This window comes from Neolamprologus brichardi, chromosome 7 (assembly GCF_056152115.1).
Source record: "Neolamprologus brichardi isolate AB-2024 chromosome 7, ASM5615211v1, whole genome shotgun sequence".
NCBI lineage: Eukaryota > Metazoa > Chordata > Actinopteri > Cichliformes > Cichlidae > Neolamprologus > Neolamprologus brichardi.
The window spans coordinates 65461128-65479420 of NC_142110.1; the positions used below are offsets into that span (position 1 = coordinate 65461128).

At 41.7% G+C, this 18293-nt stretch overlaps 2 protein-coding genes across 2 annotated transcripts in view; both read right to left on the reverse strand.

Annotated features, from left to right (window-relative positions):
• Nucleotides 1-8909, reverse strand: part of znrf1 (zinc and ring finger 1) — an 85631-nt gene extending 76722 nt beyond the window's left edge. Inside the window, exon 1 of the mRNA XM_006805374.3 lies at nucleotides 7830-8909. Coding sequence (XP_006805437.1) covers nucleotides 7830-8223 — 394 coding nt within the window. The 5' untranslated portion in view covers nucleotides 8224-8909. The remainder of the gene's footprint in view (nucleotides 1-7829) is intronic.
• Nucleotides 8910-14049: 5140 nt separating this feature from the next.
• The window catches only part of ldhd (lactate dehydrogenase D), a 57110-nt gene continuing 52866 nt past the window's right edge, over nucleotides 14050-18293 (reverse strand). Inside the window, exon 11 of the mRNA XM_087844145.1 lies at nucleotides 14050-14827. Within this exon, the coding sequence (XP_087700271.1) occupies nucleotides 14647-14827 (181 nt within the window). The 3' untranslated portion in view covers nucleotides 14050-14646. The remainder of the gene's footprint in view (nucleotides 14828-18293) is intronic.

The window sequence follows — 18293 nt, forward strand, 5'->3', positions numbered from 1 at the left end:
TGGAGGCACGTGTAGCCTGTCTGATTAACAGACATTTTCCACAGCAGATGTGTTTTCATCGAAGGATAAAACAAGGATTTGTAGACGTATAGATACGAGACGAGCGGTGAGCGGTAGCTAACATTCATTAATCCAAACACACAAAGAACAGACAACCAAGCTTGTGGAGAGCCTGCATGACCGCGGGGCAGACGGTCAGCAGAGTCTCCCCGAGTCTAACATGGCTCTCAGTTCAATACCTTCTCCAGGAACAAAAGGCAGTACACAGCTGTTTCACACCTTAAGGTTCACTTGCTACCTCCCAGAGTCCTCGAAGAGACAAAAGACTGTGGAGTGGTCTGCTTCCCCCAACTTCCTTACTAGACCCCCACCATTTGTCTTACTGTGTGAGTGTGAGACTTGTTAAAATCCAGTGGCACCAAGGCATCATACAATAAAATAATGTGATTAATACATAAGTAAAATAAATTCCTATATCCTTAGAGGGACAACGTGAGGATTGCTACTTCAGTCCCAGGTTGATACCAAAGGTAGTAGAGGTGGCGCACAGACATTTTTGTCCTTGTAATAAAAAAGGTGACTTATCTAAGTAGCTAAAAGGACCGAGAGGACATCCCAGCGCTGTCTTTGGCTATTTTGTAAAATAATGATGACATCTGCATCTCTGGACATTTGTACAAGGAGCCCAAACTTCAAATGAGCTTCCAAATGTGGTAAAGCAGAGCCCTCATATAAAAAGAGGCAAGTGATTCAAGGAATCTGTGGAAGGATTCTTACATTTACATCAGTATTAACCATTAATCCTGTTGCACTGGCACAGGGGCACCGTAGTGTCTTCAAACGTTCTCTTGTACTTCAGCAACGTCTATACAGCAAATCTGACAGCAGATTCATGGAGAGCAACAAACAAATCATGAACTGTCTGTTTTAAAAAGATGGTCGGTCCGGTCTGGTGAACTCGATCGAGCTTTTCCAAGTCGCACCTTAGCTTTTCCCCTTATGTTTTTGTCTCAGACTCCTAAACAGACCTGATTTGCAGGAGATATTCATTCAAAGCCCATTTTATTATTGCATCTGTGTAATGCTACAATTAGGCTTCATAATAAAAAAATTTAAGTGATCCATTTTACCAAGAAATGTGGCATTTTCATGGTCCACAAAAGCCACAAATGAGCATTCGTTTGAAGTGTGAGTATTTTTATCTGCTCTGGTATTTAAGAGTTCCCCTGTTTTTTTGGAAAGATTGTTTTTAAATCATCGCTGAAGGATCATAAAGTGTGTTTGAAGGAATCCAGCAGAACATGTACATGAGCTGATGCTGCACGGAGTTTGACATAACTTGGTGATTTCGTAATGGAGCAAATCAGTCTGACGAGATCAGCCGACAGTCACACACCATGAAAACTATATATATATATTTCTGCTGCTCCTGCACTGCGTTATTTTTACTTTAAAAATTACTCTTTTGTCCATATTTGTCCACAAAATCAAAACAAAGTGACTCATGTTCTGTCAGAACTGCTACTTTTCACCTGCATCACAATCTTTTTAATTCAGCTTTATTTATATAGCAGAAAATCACAACAACAGAGTTTGTGAGGTCGATGTCAGTGTGAGAGGAAACTTAGCAAAGCTAACAATGACGTGAAATTGCAATTTGAGAAAATTGACACAACTAGTTCATTTTAATAACGACCAGAGATGGGCAGTAACGCATTACTGTAATCCGATTACTTTTTTCAAGTAACGAGTAAAGTAAGGGATTACTATTGCAAAAACGGTAATTAGATTACCTTTACTTTCCCGTAGGAACGCTGCGTTACTGCGTTACTAAAACCGTGATTTTTTTTGCGAGAATGTCTCATGACAGTGACGTAAGCGAGCGCGACGTTCGTGACAACAGCTGTGTGCAGATCAACAATGGATCATATATCGAGTGCAGGAGAGAGTATGAGCGTGCAGCGTTTAAAGCGTGGAAGTACTGACCTTACTTTGAGTTTGATTCCATAAAAAGTGACAAAAACATTAGTGTCCGTTGTGCGTGGGAAGAAAACTTCTTTTTACAGCGAAAAAACCCCTAAACTTCCGAGCAAGCACCGAGTAGCTACGACGTGATGGGAAACTCACAGAGAAACTCGTGGATTCTTCCACTGACCGCTGCTGCACACCTGCACCAGGGTAAACCTCCGCCTACCCCACTCCTGCTTTACAGGTGAAAATAGAGCAACAGGACCGCTAGTCTTTGACTTTATTTATTTTCTGCTGTGTTTTACTTGCATCTATTTGAAAGACTGAGTGTAAACACACAAAATATTTTATTTTATGTGCTGGAATGTGCAGAAAATAGGTTTAAATGCTAAACTAATTTCTTCCAGTCAGAGAATGTTGCATATAATTAAATTTTTGCTTGATGCATAAAGTTAAAAGATTAAAACTAATAAAACAAGTTTTAAAAAGAGACTTTTCCATTTGATTACATTTTGTATGATGGATTATGCAGAAAAAGCAGAATTGGGCTGAAAGATCTATCGCTTTATCACCTATTCAGGTTGTAAATCGTGTTTTTAAAAAGTAACTAAGTAACTAAGTAATTAATTACTTTTGAAAATAAGTAATCGGTAAAGTAACGGGATTACTTTTTGGGGGAAGTAATCAGTAATTAGTTACTGATTACTTTTTTTAAGTAACTTGACCAACACTGATAACGACTAACTCAATTTAGCGATAGCGCCACAAATAAGTAAAAACCTGTGTCCAAACACGAGGACGTGATGGGCGCAGCTTTTTACTTATAAAAACGAGTGCGGGGTAATCCTAGCTTGGATCCATGTGCTTCCCAGACTGTATGTAATACTGTAGAAGCAGCTCTAAACATTTAGAGTGACAGCCTGCAGGAAAAACCCAAAGCTCTACACCGCGCTCACAGCTGGGAGCTGCCCCCTGGGGGAGCTGCAGACTTGTTCTGATAACACTTTAAATTAGCATTCCCAGCAGCAATCATTGCTGTCATGTCAATAAATAAATAGTGTATACCATAAACTTTATATTTAAATATTTTCCTTCCTAAATTTGAGCTGTAAAACAGATACATGAGCAATATGGTGAGTTGATAAAACATGTTTTCCCGTCACTATGTTGTAACTGCGCCTCCCTGACAGTAGTTTTTAAATACACACAGAGGCTTGTCAAAATTCAGTTGTATTGTCTTTTGCCTAGAATAGAACAGAAGAAGGATGGGCAGAGCGTTTATCGTGACAGAGAGGATGTTGGGATTGGGTTTGATGGAGGCAGATGAGCCCAAAGGTGCAGAAACAGGAAGACTACAGACACAGCAAACACCGGCCACTAAGAAAAAACACATATTCCACTCCCCAACCAGTTGCCAAGTGGTTGCTGCAAAGAGCGTGCTGCACCGCTGCAACCAATGCATTTGAAAAGGCGGAACTTTTATTTTCAAAAGCAAACTTCTCAGTTTCTGCTTTCACACTTTTAAGAGGTTTCAAACTGCTTGCAGAGTAGCAGACATGTTGTCATTTTCCATACTGACTGCTGCCAACTGCAGCAATCTGCAGGCAGCCTTGTACACCTCTTTAGTACCAAATTAATGGCAGCAACCTTCAGCCACGCGCCAACCAGTCACAGCCATTTTTCCCTAAAGACCAGCGGCTGCGTGTGAGGCCTTTGATTACAGACAGCAAGGTGAGACGTACTGCTTTGAACATTAAGATTTAATTGTGATGTTTTTGTCACCCTGCTGTTTCCAAAGAAAGAGAATCTGCTAGATGGGGTCGACCTCAGGTAATTAGAGTAATAAATCCTTTACGCTGTCGGATTTCAAGGGCAGTTCTTTTGATTGCTGGAACGGTTCAAGGCTTTTGGTAATAAATGTGCAGAGAAAGGAAGAAAATAAATCATACTGTGCAAAATAATGTTATGTAGTTACACTACTAGGACTATAGTATTATGTAGCATGATGCTACGTGCTAACAGCTTAATTGAACTTTAGGATGTGGTCTGATGAGAGTCCTGATCAGAACGACAGTGTAACAGTTTCCGAGCTGCGTGATTACATAAAGCATCTGTGCACAACGGGAATAAACGCAAATTCCCACCTGACAAAATAGTTCCTGCTAAGCTTTGAAAACAAGTTGTGACCAAAGATTTTCAGGTCAATGAATAAGTGAGAATAAAAGCTAAAAAAGCAGGCGACAGTGATCTTTTGATCTTGTCTATTAAATACAGACAGTTTCACGTATGGTTTTGGCTGACGGTGAAACTTCAGTGACGCTGATCATTTTGAACCGGGGTGGACTTTTTCTGACAGATTACGGGTGTTTTCTTGCCGGGGCCCTTTGCGGTGGCACCCCACTGTGCGCTCGCAGTGGAAATAAATGAGGGTCCTGGATTTTCTGACACAGCTCTATTGTGGTTCTAAAAGCAGCCAAGAAAAACACCGCTCCCCAGAATAAAACCCAGCCGAGAAAAGTTATAAACCAAAAGCCGTGCTAAAGCGTAGACGGATGAAAAATGACAAAACTCGCTACAAAAGCAACCAGTTTTTTTATTACAGCATTAAAACGGTGACATTTTCCTTCCTCACATGCTATAGACCGTACATTGTAAGCTTATCTTCCTCCATGCTTGACTGCACACAAATCCCAAAGCTGACAACAGACTGATGCGAACTTCTTCCACAGACACAATGACTACAGTCAGTCGTGTCCTCCTGGAAAAACAGTTTTTTCAAATTCCTGCTTGCCTTAATTTTTTTTTATTCCTGTGATATACCATTAGCTTCACCATATTAGCCCAAAAGAACCAGTTCAGACCACACCCATATGAAACCACCACAGCAGTAGAAGGGGTTCCCACATGTTTCTCCAATCACCAGAACAAAAATGTACTTTATCACATATACGACAAATCTGACGTTATCTTTGCAGTTATAGTAAGAATTTTATATAATTTCATTGATGTTTCTGAGAGTTTTTGTTACATATAGCTGAAATATGGCACGATCATACTGTTTATAAGAATCCCAGGAAATTATGTGGTAGTTGCAAGACAGTAAGAACAGTAACTAACTAAACTACATTAAATAATACCACAAATTACAAAGTTACCAAATATAGCAAAAGAGCTCTAATAGATACAAATAGCTCTAATTATAAATATATAGTATATGACACAAATGAAATATATGAGGTGCCACTTTTATACTGGACTTTGCTATTTTCTTTTCGAGGATGTGCAAATAGTAAGTTGTGTGCAAAAAATACACTTCTTTGCAGTCATTTTTCCTCTTGATAGGTGTTTCATGATCACTTTGTCTCTTTGTCGATGTTCCATAGAAGCCTGATTGCCCAAAAGCTCCTGAGGCTTTAGGACTGATGTGGAGCACATATTAAATTTGACCCAATCTGGTCATTTTTCTCTGTAGAGTTTTTAGCCTCTCCTTTGGCCGTTTTACACCTCTTTGTAATCTTTTTCAATTTTTTTTTGATGCTTCTTTTTATGGTTGTTTTGCATCTCTTTAATATTATTTTGTGTGTCTTTGTAACAGTTGTCCATCTCTTTGTAGCTCGTTTGCAACCTTCGTGTCACTTTTTCTGCCGTTTTGTAGTTGGAGCTGTTTTATGACTCGGATAATTTTGCATGTTTCTGCAGCTCTTTGCATCTACCCTGCATCTCTTCAGAGTCACGTTGCATTGTGTTATGGAAGTTTGTAGCTGTCATGCATCTCTTTTTAAATACTCTCCATCTCTCTATCTCGATTTCTGCCTTCTCTATGTGCATTTTGTATGTTTGAAGCTTTTTTGCATCTCTTTATATTTATTGTCCATATCTTTGTAACTGTTTCTACTTTCTGTATTGATGCTTTGCATCTCTATTTTGAGCTTATTTGCAGCTGTGGGCGTTTTATTTTTCTGTGCATTCGCTTTGTGTCTATGATCTCTTTGCATATCTTTATGGTTATTTTGCATCTCATTATGGACATCTTATTTCTCTCTGTGGCTATTATGCACAGTCTCTTTATTGACGTTTTGTATGTTTGCATAACTTTATGTTTATGGTTGTTTTGTTTCTCCTTTCTCCAGTGATTTTGCATCTCTTTATGGACACTTTGGATCTCTTTGTGGTTTTTTGTGGCGGACTAATGGACCTATGTTCCCCTTAGCCTTGTGCACAGCAGGCCCTTCAGTAATCCTCCCATTCTTTATTGTAATGGTGAATGTACTGGTGTGAGTCATAAGCTAAACTTGGTGAACTCTACAGAAACCCAATAGATCTGCTGAAAATCAAAGGTTGTTCAGCCGTGACCATGCTTCTGCTTCCTGTCTGTTAAATATTTACATATTTTTGCTCATTTCTCCGGTTTTACACTCCGATCCTCCAACCTGGTTATCTGTTCACACTGATATGAGAGCACATTGGAGCCAGGTGCAAACAACATATATACTGACAACCAACTTGTTATTCTCTTTCCATGAGCCGGTCAGAGCGCTGATAATGAGAGCCTGGGGACCAGGCGGAGGCTGCTTTGTGTAATGGAGAGAAGACAGTGTTTATAAGGTTCCTCAATTACTTATTAAATATTTAAATACACAAAGTTATACTACATCCAAAGATGGATATGTGGCTAAGCGTTGTTTCTGGTGGGTAAGGTTGGCTCACTAAACCCCGAGACGTTTGTACTTGTATTTAAAAAAGATGACTTATGCAGTTCATACTACTAATCAACTGAAATCACATTTGTTATATATGGTCATAAACCATGTATAACCAATGTGATTTGGTCATAAACTCAGATGAGTTTGACATGGCAGGTCTACACAGCTTATAATGTTACATGACCAGCTGTAAAATAATAATGATGATAACAATAAATTGTGTTTTAACACCACCGAAAGCCGTGAAATTAGCATTTCTAAGTGCAAATGACTCTCTAAGATTTCAGAAGGATCAGATTTATGTGCCAGCTGATTCTCTTTTCGTCTCTGAAGTGCTGCTGTTCCTTCTAAGCGCCACGGGAAACAGCCAAACTGATATTCACTGAGTGTGAGGAGGCGCCCGACATCAGCCCTACATATACCTGTGAGTGTGCAGCTGTGTTCAGGCGCACACAGACATATTGTGCAGGGTGGTAAGCCGATGATGAGCATGAACAGCCCTCTCAGCCCTTCCTCCCCCCCCATCCTCCCTCCCTCTCTCCCCTATAATCGCTGGGCTAATTGACCCAGCCAGATTTGGCAACAGGCTTATTAGAGTCATTTCACACAACAAGCAATGACCTACGCAGACGGCGCAGCGGTGACTATGTTCTCGCCAAAACATCCGCACACAGAAATGAGCTTTAAACACATTTCATCACCAATGATGAAACATCGACATCTCCAGTTTCTTGCAGAAAGAAATTCATCCAGTGCCCCAGTTTTTTTTCCTCCTACAGCCAGCGGAGAGAACGTGAAGCACAACATGTTTTCCATACAGGGCAGTCTTATTTTCTTATTTTTCTCAGACAAAAGCCTCCTTTCTGCTTGTTTCTGAGTGCGTCCTCGGGCTTAACTTCCCCGTGATTGCGGTGAAATTTATGGGCACCGCATTGGTGTCGCTCAGCAGCCTACCTGCAGGTAAACAAGGTAGGTGTCTGGCAGTAGGAGCAGGTGTCCGTGGGAATGTGTTCGTGCGTTTTTGTGTGATGATTAATCCGTCAGCCGTCCCCCGAATATCTGCTGGTTAACAGTGTGTGTGTGTGTGTGTGTGTGTGTGTGTGTGTGTGTGTGTGTGTGTGTGTGTGTGTGTGTGTGTGTGTAGCCTGCAGACCTTACCGCTGTGCGCGCTGAACCAGCGGGGTGCGATGTGCAGGGGCAAGGTGTCAGCCAGCGACCCCCGGGACCCCAGATACAGCACCCCGTCCGTGTGGTGCCCTCCGCCCCCAGTGTCCTGGTAGCCGGTCCCGTGAGGGGCCGCGGTAGTGCCCCCTGACCCCCCTCCGGCTCGATCCGAGTCCGTACCTCTTGGGGTGTAGAAGCCGAAGGGCACGGCGGGACTGTGTTCGATGCCCATCCCAGCCACGGAGCTCACCGAGCGGCTCCGCAGGCCCATGGTGCCGCTCGGCCGGTAGTGACCAAAGTGGGCCGAGGGTGGCACCGCGCTGTCATCCGTAGAGACACCGGGAAAAGCACCCCGGGGCCGCCCCGCCGTGCTCTGCTTTCCCCCCATCCAAATCGGGGAGAGGAGTGGGTGGGGGTTCTGGGTGGGTACAGGAGGGGGCTCGGCTCGATCCGCAGAGGGCAGGCTGTGCCCCCCTCCCCTCGCTCCTGTCTGTCTGTCGGCCTGCCTGCCTGCCTATCCGTCCGTGTGTGTCGGCAGGCTCGTCAGCTCTGACTCTCCGCAGACGCAACAGCCCGTTTCCCTGCTGAGCGGAACATGAGCCAGCCCTGACGTCTGGATTCACCTCACCCGCACACACCACCGGGAGGAACGAGCGGAGAGCGTTTGACTGACGCCGAAATCCGCGCTCCGCGAACAGATGCGCGCGCCGCGCTGCTGCCCTGCTGTCCCGGCTGGTTAACGCGGCTGTCTCATCGCAGGCGGCCGGCCCGGATCACAGCAGCGCCGCAGTGTTCCCTCCGCTGCTCTGCCCTCATCTGATCTCAGACATCGTGACAACTGTTGCTGTCTGTCTGACCGCCAGCAAAACGACGGTCTGTCTCTGACACACACAAGCGCGCACACACACAAATAAATGACGTCGTCCGTCCGGTCTGGTGGGCTCGCTTTTTTTCCCACCCCCCGGAGATCGGGGTCACAGTGAAGCCGCTCCCCTGCGCTCAGATCGGCGCTCCGCTCCTCTCCGCTCCGCCTCAGCCGCTGCTGCTGCTGCTGGCCAGACAATGGACGCGCGCAGGCGCAGGCTCGGATCATAAATACAGACAGTATGGGAGACAGATGCACGCCGTTTCTAATTCCCCGACATGGGATTGGCCTGTTTTTCTTTCTTTCTTTTTCACATGTTGGATTATGGGGCATTTTAGGACAGGACAGGTGTGACGGTGGTGGAGGGGGAACGCACCAGGTAGCCGAAAGAAAAAGCAAACAAACAAAGGAAACAAAAGAACTGACATAAAAATACACAAAGACAATAATTTTAAACTGCTCTGACAGATCGCTCGTTAGTTATCGTCCAGTATCTGTCCTGTCACAGATATATCGGCTCTAGCTATGAAGTTTCTACATTATCAGACACTTTATGGTTATCGTGGTGCTGGATTTTGGACGAATTGAGGAATAACTATATGAGAAATCAAAAAATGTCACGAAACAGTCTGAAAATGATTTTAAAAAATCCAGTCAAGTCTTTAAGTTCTGATGATTTTCATGGTGGGCTGACCTGCAGAATAAAGTCCGTACAGCAGCATTAATATGTTTAATTCCACTGACATCCTTTCAGTTCACCTTTGCAAGGTAAAAGCTGCAGCAGGATGTGGACCGAACCACTTTGAGGTTTATGAAGGGGAGTCCTTGTTTGTCAAAACTTTGAACTCTATTGTTTTTACAACTCCAGAGCTGTATATCATATTTTTGTGTTCACCATTATAAAACTATCGTTTACAGTGATGCACTGAGGAGGAAAGCACTGTATATAAACAGTCACAGGTCTTAAAGAGTCTGGATTAAAACATTCTGGGAATATATCTGAAGGGTTGGTGAATCCCCTCTCAGATTAAACTCTTAATTAAAACATTAATTAACCCCTTTTCTTCTGCATCGATGCTCCTCTGCTGCTGCCCCACAAGGTCAGGCCTTAAGTCTTTAGTCCTGCACACTGATGTCATTACCAGGCTGTTCACAGATTTTGCCACCATCCTGTATGCTAAGTTATTGGGATCACTGGTGACCATGTTTGGTTTGGGATTAAGCCTGCTCCGTTTAATCCTGCATGTGTGTGTCTGTGTGTAATTAGGCTGGTTATATTCTCCTTGGCTCTTTGTTCTTCCACAGTAAAACAAAGTCAGACTCGTGCAGCCTTCTTGGGTTTACTACCCAATAAGGTAAGCTATTGTTGAGTACTTACAGTACAGTAGGTGTTAATCTATCCCGCTATAATGACAGCAAGCCTATAAATGGATCCCTCTCTGCTCCACAGGCATGTAAACACACACAAAGCCAGACACACACAATCAGCTCCAGCTGATTCAAAACACCGTTGCAAAATAGTGGAATAAGGGATAAAAACAAAACTACAGGTTAAAGTAAAAAATCTCTGAAACGAGGGGCAAAGGTCAAAATACAGGCCACATTATTAAATCAGGCTAATGAATACATTGTTAAAGAAACAGTGGTAATAGTTAGCTACTATTAATAAATAATTATCTAAAGGCGCCAAGTTATGATGACATATTGTGACTGTTCTAGATAAAAGAATAATATAGACTACAATAGCCCTTTATTGTCATTGTACATGTACAACACAAACTGTGAGGGCTCCACATGAACTCACAATAATTAAAAAAAACTGGGTAGAAGGAAATGTTTTTTAGGGCTTAAAGTCAAACATTTATAATAAAACACTGAGAAATCTTAGAGGAAGATTAAAAACCTGAATGTTCTATAACATTACAAAGGCTGCTGTCCAGACCCTGCAAATTGAAGGAATATGGGAACCAGAACAACATACAGAAATAATAAATATAAATGTAAAATTTATTTTCTTCCAAAGAAAAAAAGATTTTTATTTATTTATTTGATTAATTTCAGAATAGCCCCACGTCTCATCCCATCACAGCTGCTGTGATAGGCTCAATTTGTCAGTTAGACATGAAATATTTAATTCACATGTAGTTTTGATTTTCAGTATTAATGCTCGTAAAGGTAATGGATAGACGATTAAAACAGTTATGATGACAGCATTCAAAATGTAAAAACAGTTAAGTAAATGTAAAGTATATAATAACAAAGCAAGAAAATAACAACATGGGTTTTTGGATAATGAGCCATGTTAGATAAATATAAAACACTGAAACATGAGCAGTGTGTTGGTGATTATACTAATATGACAGGTCTGGATAAAAGGCCCAAAATGAGTGGAAATCACTGGTGTAGAGGTTTAACATGAGATCTTAGTAACACTGATAACAGACAGCAGCACACAGAATGTAAAATAAGGAAGTACACTCCACACAGGAAGTACAAATGAGAAGAGGAAAAACTGCTTTTTGACACAGAGGATAAGAAATCAACTTGTTAGTAAAACTAAAATGCTTCCCTTGCTTCTCTCTCTCTCACACACACACACTGCACTAGTATAATAAAAACAAAAATCAAGCTCACAAAAACACAGTGTAAGCAGGTTCTCAGCCAGTTTTCTTTTTAATAGTTCCAGCGAATCCATAACCAAGAAAATTTTAGTGCCACCTTTTAACAAGTTGCCCATATACATTTAATACATTTATAAAGGAAACGTGACTTCTAACTTTATTTAATGTTAACAAATTTGACATGTTTGGTCCGCAGCTGTGAAGAATCTGAGTCAAAAATCTGTTTATTAAAGTATAACTAAACCATAACTCTCAATGAGTGGATTACCAAAAATACCCCAATGAAGTAAAGGATTCATTAACACCCTTAATAACATTCTCAACATATCATCATTAGTTAGTTTAGTCATAAAAGGCCACTTAACAGAGGTGTGAAATCTGGATTACCATTTGTTACCTTTGTAACAAATTTGTAAATTTGTTACATTACCATTTGTGCTATATTTGTATATTTTTTTCAGGAAAAAGGGGGAGAAAATAGCATTTTTCTTTTGCATGTGTGGATTTTTTTCAAACCCACGTGAAATATAACTTTAGAATGTATATTGCACTTATTTATTTTCTTCTTTTGTCTTTTTAAATGAATGCATGGTCTCTTTGTGGTTGTTATTAATTATAAGTTTCAATGCATCTTTTTTAAAGGCCTCCTGAACCATCATTAAGGATTTCACTGAAAACAAATATGACTTATTAGAAAGGCTGCAGGAAATAGTCACTGAACTGTAGACTGCTTAAACAGCTATGCAAATCACTAAGAATAAAATAAACAGAACTCAGAGTGAGCTATAACAAAGTCACACAGTGTTTTTATTTAAAAGGAGATTTGATTGTAGCTCAGTGGCTGTGCGAGTGTGTTAGTGCTCTTCACGTCTTTCTTAATGTTCAGTTAGTGGCTGCAAGCTGGGAAAACAATAGTTACAAAGCTGCCGAGGCAGAAGTGAGCATTTTATTTTGATCTTCTGGCTGACACGCTGCAGGTTTGTCTCTCAAGGATGCACCGCTGACACCGTGTGGTGGTGTAGAGCGTTGCTTCATCACAGACAGAAGGAAGAAATCCAGGTACAAACAAGCCTGAAGGTTCATTTGGCTCTGATAATTTTCTTGTTTAATGGTTTGTGACATAAAACGCAGTGAATCCAAATGATGGCAATTTAAATTACTTGAAGTTTGCTCGCTTCCTTGAAAGCTGCCTGGTTAGCGGACAGTGAGATGAATTTAACATGCTGAAAAGCTAACACGTTTGCTTTTCTCACTTTTATGTAGCTTCTTAACAATAGCCAACTTTGTAGAGCTCAAATGCAGCGCTCCAAATTATTAGAAGTTACTGTACTTTTGTCATTAATGACTAGGGAAACGGCAGTAACCAGACCGAAAAGCAGCCACATTTCGGTGCTTTTTTCCCCTGAGATGTCATACACTTTAGATTCTAGCCAATCATTTTACGTTTCCGGGGATAGTAGGCGGGTCCAGGTACGTACGTTCTTTTAGAGCAGAGCTACAGATTAAAATGCCCAAGGCGAAGCGGTCAAAAGTCTGGTTGTACTTCACAGCAAAAGATGCAAACTCAGCAGCCTGCAACAAGTGCTTTAAGCTGATACTGTGATACTGTCAAAGGAGGTAACACCTCAAATCCCATGAAACACCTGGCGACGCATAGCGTTTTTTTAAGCCGAGAAATGTGCCATATTTGATAGCTTGCTGCGAGACCTCACATCGAGCACATCTACTGCGGGTGTGGTGCCTGTTATCGACCCGGAGTTAGCAACATCCCCCAAAAACCCGAAGAGGAGAGTCCTGGCCCCTAGCCCTGCCAGTGTAGCAGAAATGATGAGGATGATGATGCAGCAGCAGCCGTTCTTCTCTGCGTGAGTAGCTTAATGTTGTTCGTGTGTAATTTACGTTGAGTAGGCTAACCACGTTATTACATTAATGCATGTAAGGTGAACTAGCAAACACTGTCGTAGTTACATGCGGCTGTCTTCTTGTTTGATGGCAGATACTCCCTTCACCCTGGCCAAAAAGGCTAAAATGACCAAAGAAAAAGTGGAAAACAGTTAAACATGAGAGGTTTTTGGACAAAGTTTGTGTTTTTTCCATTGATTAAGCACTGCTTCCAGCCAAGAGTGATACCATAAATCCCCTATAGCTGCAGAAAAGGCTAACATTGTTATCTTTTTACAAAAAAACAGCTGAACATGAGAGGTTTTTGGACCAATTTTGTGTTCTCCATTCTTTAAGCACCGGTTTGAGCACCGTTTAAACACCGGCACCGTTTCAAAAGTACCGGTTTGGCACCGGTATCGGATAAAACCTAAACCCATCCCTATTAATGACCTCCTGACAACCTATATCAGGGGGGTCAAAGATAAGGCCTGGGGCCTAGAATCAGGTCGTCAAAGATGGATCTGTCCCACTGTATAGCTTTGAAAAATGTGAAAGAGGGCAACGATTTTGGACTTTTAAATATATCTTAACAGGTTTTTCAGCTTTTCCTGCTGATGCAGACCTCACCCATGGACATTCATCCTACATTACATTCTGTGAATTAACAAAAACGTTCAGTTTTATAATCACAGGACAGTCTGGCCAATTAGCCGTGGAACTTTTTCTGTAATTTTCTGTAACTCGAGTCGTAGTTGATCCCCAAACCGTCGCACTGACAGATTTCTTTCTTTTACTAGCAGCTTTTCTTTATGTAGGTCATCATGGTCAAGGATTTCACTGAAACCATTGCATACTGTGATTTATTTAAAGTATACAACATATAGTCGCTGAACTCTAGATACTCTTTAAACAGCAATGCAAATCAGAATAATGGAGTCCCGTGTCAAAATGCTCATCTGCAGTTAGGTAAAGTGTTTACAAAAGCAAAAGCATAATAAACTGTAGTGTCTAGTTTCAATGAAATGTATTCAGCAGACAATAAAAAGGGTTCAACAGCACTTGGAGTGATTCCACATGTTAGACATTAATTTTAATGACACAAAAAGAAAGGATCTGTGGAAGATAATCTTTACATAATGCATGCTAATCTGCAACAACAAACCAGGTCTTCCTTAAAAACTCAGATTTGGAGTTAGCAAAAAGGATTTTATTAACACTCATCATTTTCTAAGAGTCAGGTTTTCTGGTGCATGTAGGAACATTCGTGAGAAATCTCATAAAAAAAAAAAACACGTGTAGCTTTCTTGATTTCGCTGAATTTGTAAATCACTGCTTCAATGATTTCATATGTTTGCTCACTCTAAACCACTTGTGCTCCTTTAACAGAAGTGCGTCCACAAACTTCACTCTGATGATGTAATCACTCAGATGGACACGCTGCTCATGGCTCTTCTCGCTGCAGGATTTTCCCAGGATTCATCAGGTTGTTTGGGTCGAGGGCGTCCTTGAGACTCTGCATGACCTGGATGCCCACAGGCCCCATCTCCTCGCACAGCAGCGCCCTTTTTCCTAAACCCACTCCATGCTCCCCTGTACACGTGCCATCCATGGCCAAGGCTCGCCTGCAAGAAGCAAATACATTTTTTAGGAGCAAAAAGTTTGAAAGTTTTCTGAAACCTTTACAAATGTTTCAAAATGTTTCACTTTCTATCCACAAACATTCATATGAAAGTAATCGCTGTGAGCCAGAAGCTCAGGCTTCAGGCTGTTTTTTCTTGGCTCTATATGACGCAATACAGAGTGTATATTTTTAACCCTTTAAGACCTACCATAGAACCAAGTCCGCCAGAGCTTATATTATATTTTTACATGCTTTGGAGCCATTTTTTGGAGCATTTCAAGTTGCTATACATCAATACAACCATTACAGCCTAAATTTTAATAATATGTCTGCATTAAGTGCATAGTAATTACAGTGGGGCAAAAAAGTATTTAGTCAGCCACCGATTGTGCAAGTTCCCCCACTTAAAATGATGACAGAGGTCAGTAATTTGCACCAGAGGTACACTTCAACTGTGAGAGACAGAATGTGAAAAAAAAAAATCCATGAATTCACATGGTAGGATTTGTAAAGAATTTATTCGTAAATCAGGGTGGAAAATAAGTATTTGGTCAATAACAAAAATACAACTCAATACTTTGTAACATAACCTTTGTTGGCAATAACAGAGGTCAAACGTTTACTATAGGTCTTTACCAGGTTTGCACACACAGTAGCTGGTATTTTGGCCCATTCCTCCATGCAGATCTTCTCAAGAGCAGTGATGTTTTGGGGCTGTCGCCGAGCAACACGGACTTTCAACTCCCGCCACAGATTTTCTATGGGGTTGAGGTCTGGAGACTGGCTAGGCCACTCCAGGACTTTCAAATGCTTCTTACGGAGCCACTCCTTTGTTGCCCGGGCGGTGTGTTTTGGATCATTGTCATGTTGGAAGACCCAGCCTTGTTTCATCTTCAAAGTTCTCACTGATGGAAGGAGGTTTTGGCTCAAAATCTCACGATACTTGGCCCCATTCATTCTGTCCTTAACACGGATCAGTCGTCCTGTCCCCTTGGCAGAAAAACAGCCCCATAGCATGATGTTTCCACCCCCATGCTTCACAGTAGGTATGGTGTTCTTGGGATGCAACTCCGTATTCTTCTTCCTCCAAACACGACGAGTTGAGTTTATACCAAAAAGTTCTACTTTGGTTTCATCTGACCACATGACATTCTCCCAATCCTCTGCTGTATCATCCATGTGCTCTCTGGCAAACTTCAGACGGGCCTGGCACTGGCTTCAGCAGCGGAACACGTCTGGCACTGCGGGATTTGATTCCCTGCCGTTGTAGTGTGTTACTGATGGTGACCTTTGTTACTTTGGTCCCAGCTCTCTGCAGGTCATTCACCAGGTCCCCCCGTGTGGTTCTGGGATCTTTGCTCACCGTTCTCGTGATCATTTTGACCCCACGGGATGAGATCTTGCGTGGAGCCCCAGATCGAGGGAGATTATCAGTGGTCTTGTATGTCTTCCATTTTCTGATGATTGCTCCCACAGTTGATTTTTTCACACCAAGCTGCTTGCCTATTGTAGATTCACTCTTCCCAGTCTGGTGCAGGTCTACAATTCTTTTCCTGGTGTCCTTCGAAAGCTCTTTGGTCTTGGCCATGGCGGAGTTTGGAGTCTGACTGGTTGAGGCTGTGGACAGGTGTCTTTTATACAGATGATGAGGTCAAACAGGTGCCATTCATACAGGTAACGAGTGGGGGACAGAAAAGCTTCTTACAGAAGACGTTACAGGTCTGTGAGAGCCAGGGATTTTCCTTGTTTGAGGTGACCAAATACTTATTTTCCACCCTGATTTACGAATAAATTCTTTACAAATCCTACCATGTGAATTCATGGATTTTTTTTTCACATTCTGTCTCTCACAGTTGAAGTGTACCTCTGGTGCAAATTACTGACCTCTGTCATCATTTTAAGTGGGGGAACTTGCACAATCGGTGGCTGACTAAATACTTTTTTGCCCCACTGTACATAAATTGCAAAAAAGTGCAATAAACTACAAAAATAATGAAAATCGTTTGTTTTTTTTAACATATATTTCTAGTTAGAGAAATTTAAGAGGCTTATCCCTCAAAACTGTAAATACAAAAAAGTTGCACAAAATAGTTTCCCACCACAGGAAATTTATTTTGAGTGTCTTCATAGTTTTATTTTTGAAATACACCAATTTTTATACACTGCAGGAAAAACGAAAATAAATATTATAATGCAAATTTGCAAAAAAGCAGCATATGCATCAAAATAAACTATTTCCAGCAGTGCAATATGAGTCCTAAGCATCCCAGAAACGACACAGAAAGTCATAATGTCAAACATAACTTTTAAAAACACCAGTATAGGCTCATGAGGCCCTGATGGTAAAAAAACTACATTTCCGCGAAAATGACGTCACTTCCAGTTTCGGGCAGGTAATGGCGGACATGCAAAAGTTCGCGCTGACGTCTATTCCAACCTAGGAAGTGTTATGAACAGCTGATCGGATCGGCAAAGCGTGTTTCTGGAATATTATGTTTTTGTTGCTGCAAGCGCTTTTTATGCAGTTTTTGCAAAGCTATATGTGGAAGGAAACTGTGACCGAGGACAAGCTGATGGCATAAGATGTAAGTACAACTCCTCCGGTTTCATATGCAAAAAAAATGATTGTGCTAGCTTACGTGGTTGCAGAGCTACCGGGATTTAGAAATAGTTACGCAAAACAGAGCGTGCCCGCTCCGACCGGTTTTAAAGGGTTAATATGGCCAATTCATGGTCCACAGCACAGAAGCCCCACCCACCTGCTGTTGGAAAAGGGGCAGCCAATCAGAAGAAAGATGGCTTAAAAGGAGAAGGACGGGAGTTAGAGTTGTTTCGTGCATTGGAGTCTCCGCTGCCTTCGCTCAGGTCTAATTCAGGTGAGCTGTGGCTTTCTTCCATCTAATCCTCTATGCCATTACCCTCTGTGGTCTGAGCCTGACCCTGGCATAGCTGGTGGTGTTTAAAGTCTTTGAAAACAGATTTTGAGAAGATTGTATTGCTAAAACCCTCCATCTATAGAAAGACAGCCCACAAGCCTTTGCAAGTCCCAAGACTTAAACGTTTGGCCCTCTGGAATCAATATTAACCGAGAGAGATGGGCTAGAGCGCGATACCAACGGGGAGGAATTTGTTTGAAGATAAGCAAGCGGAGTAAGGAGGATTACGGCGAGTGTGGGGAGGATTAGGGTGAAGAGAAACGTGTTGAAGAGAGACTGACAATGAAGGTAATAACAAGGAAAGTTGCTAAAATGGAGCAGTGAGGCCAGGCTGCCTGACAGGTACATGAGGCATACGCGCTCAACCAATAAGACTTAAAAAAAGGAGATTACTGTTAGTAAGAACATCTGGTATTCAGTAACAGTGTGTGTCTGTCTGATGGGATCTGAAGGAAGTATAAATAAAACATTACAGCAGCTGTCATTGCTAGTACAATAAATGTTTTTTAATGGTAATTTTACAGTGTTATC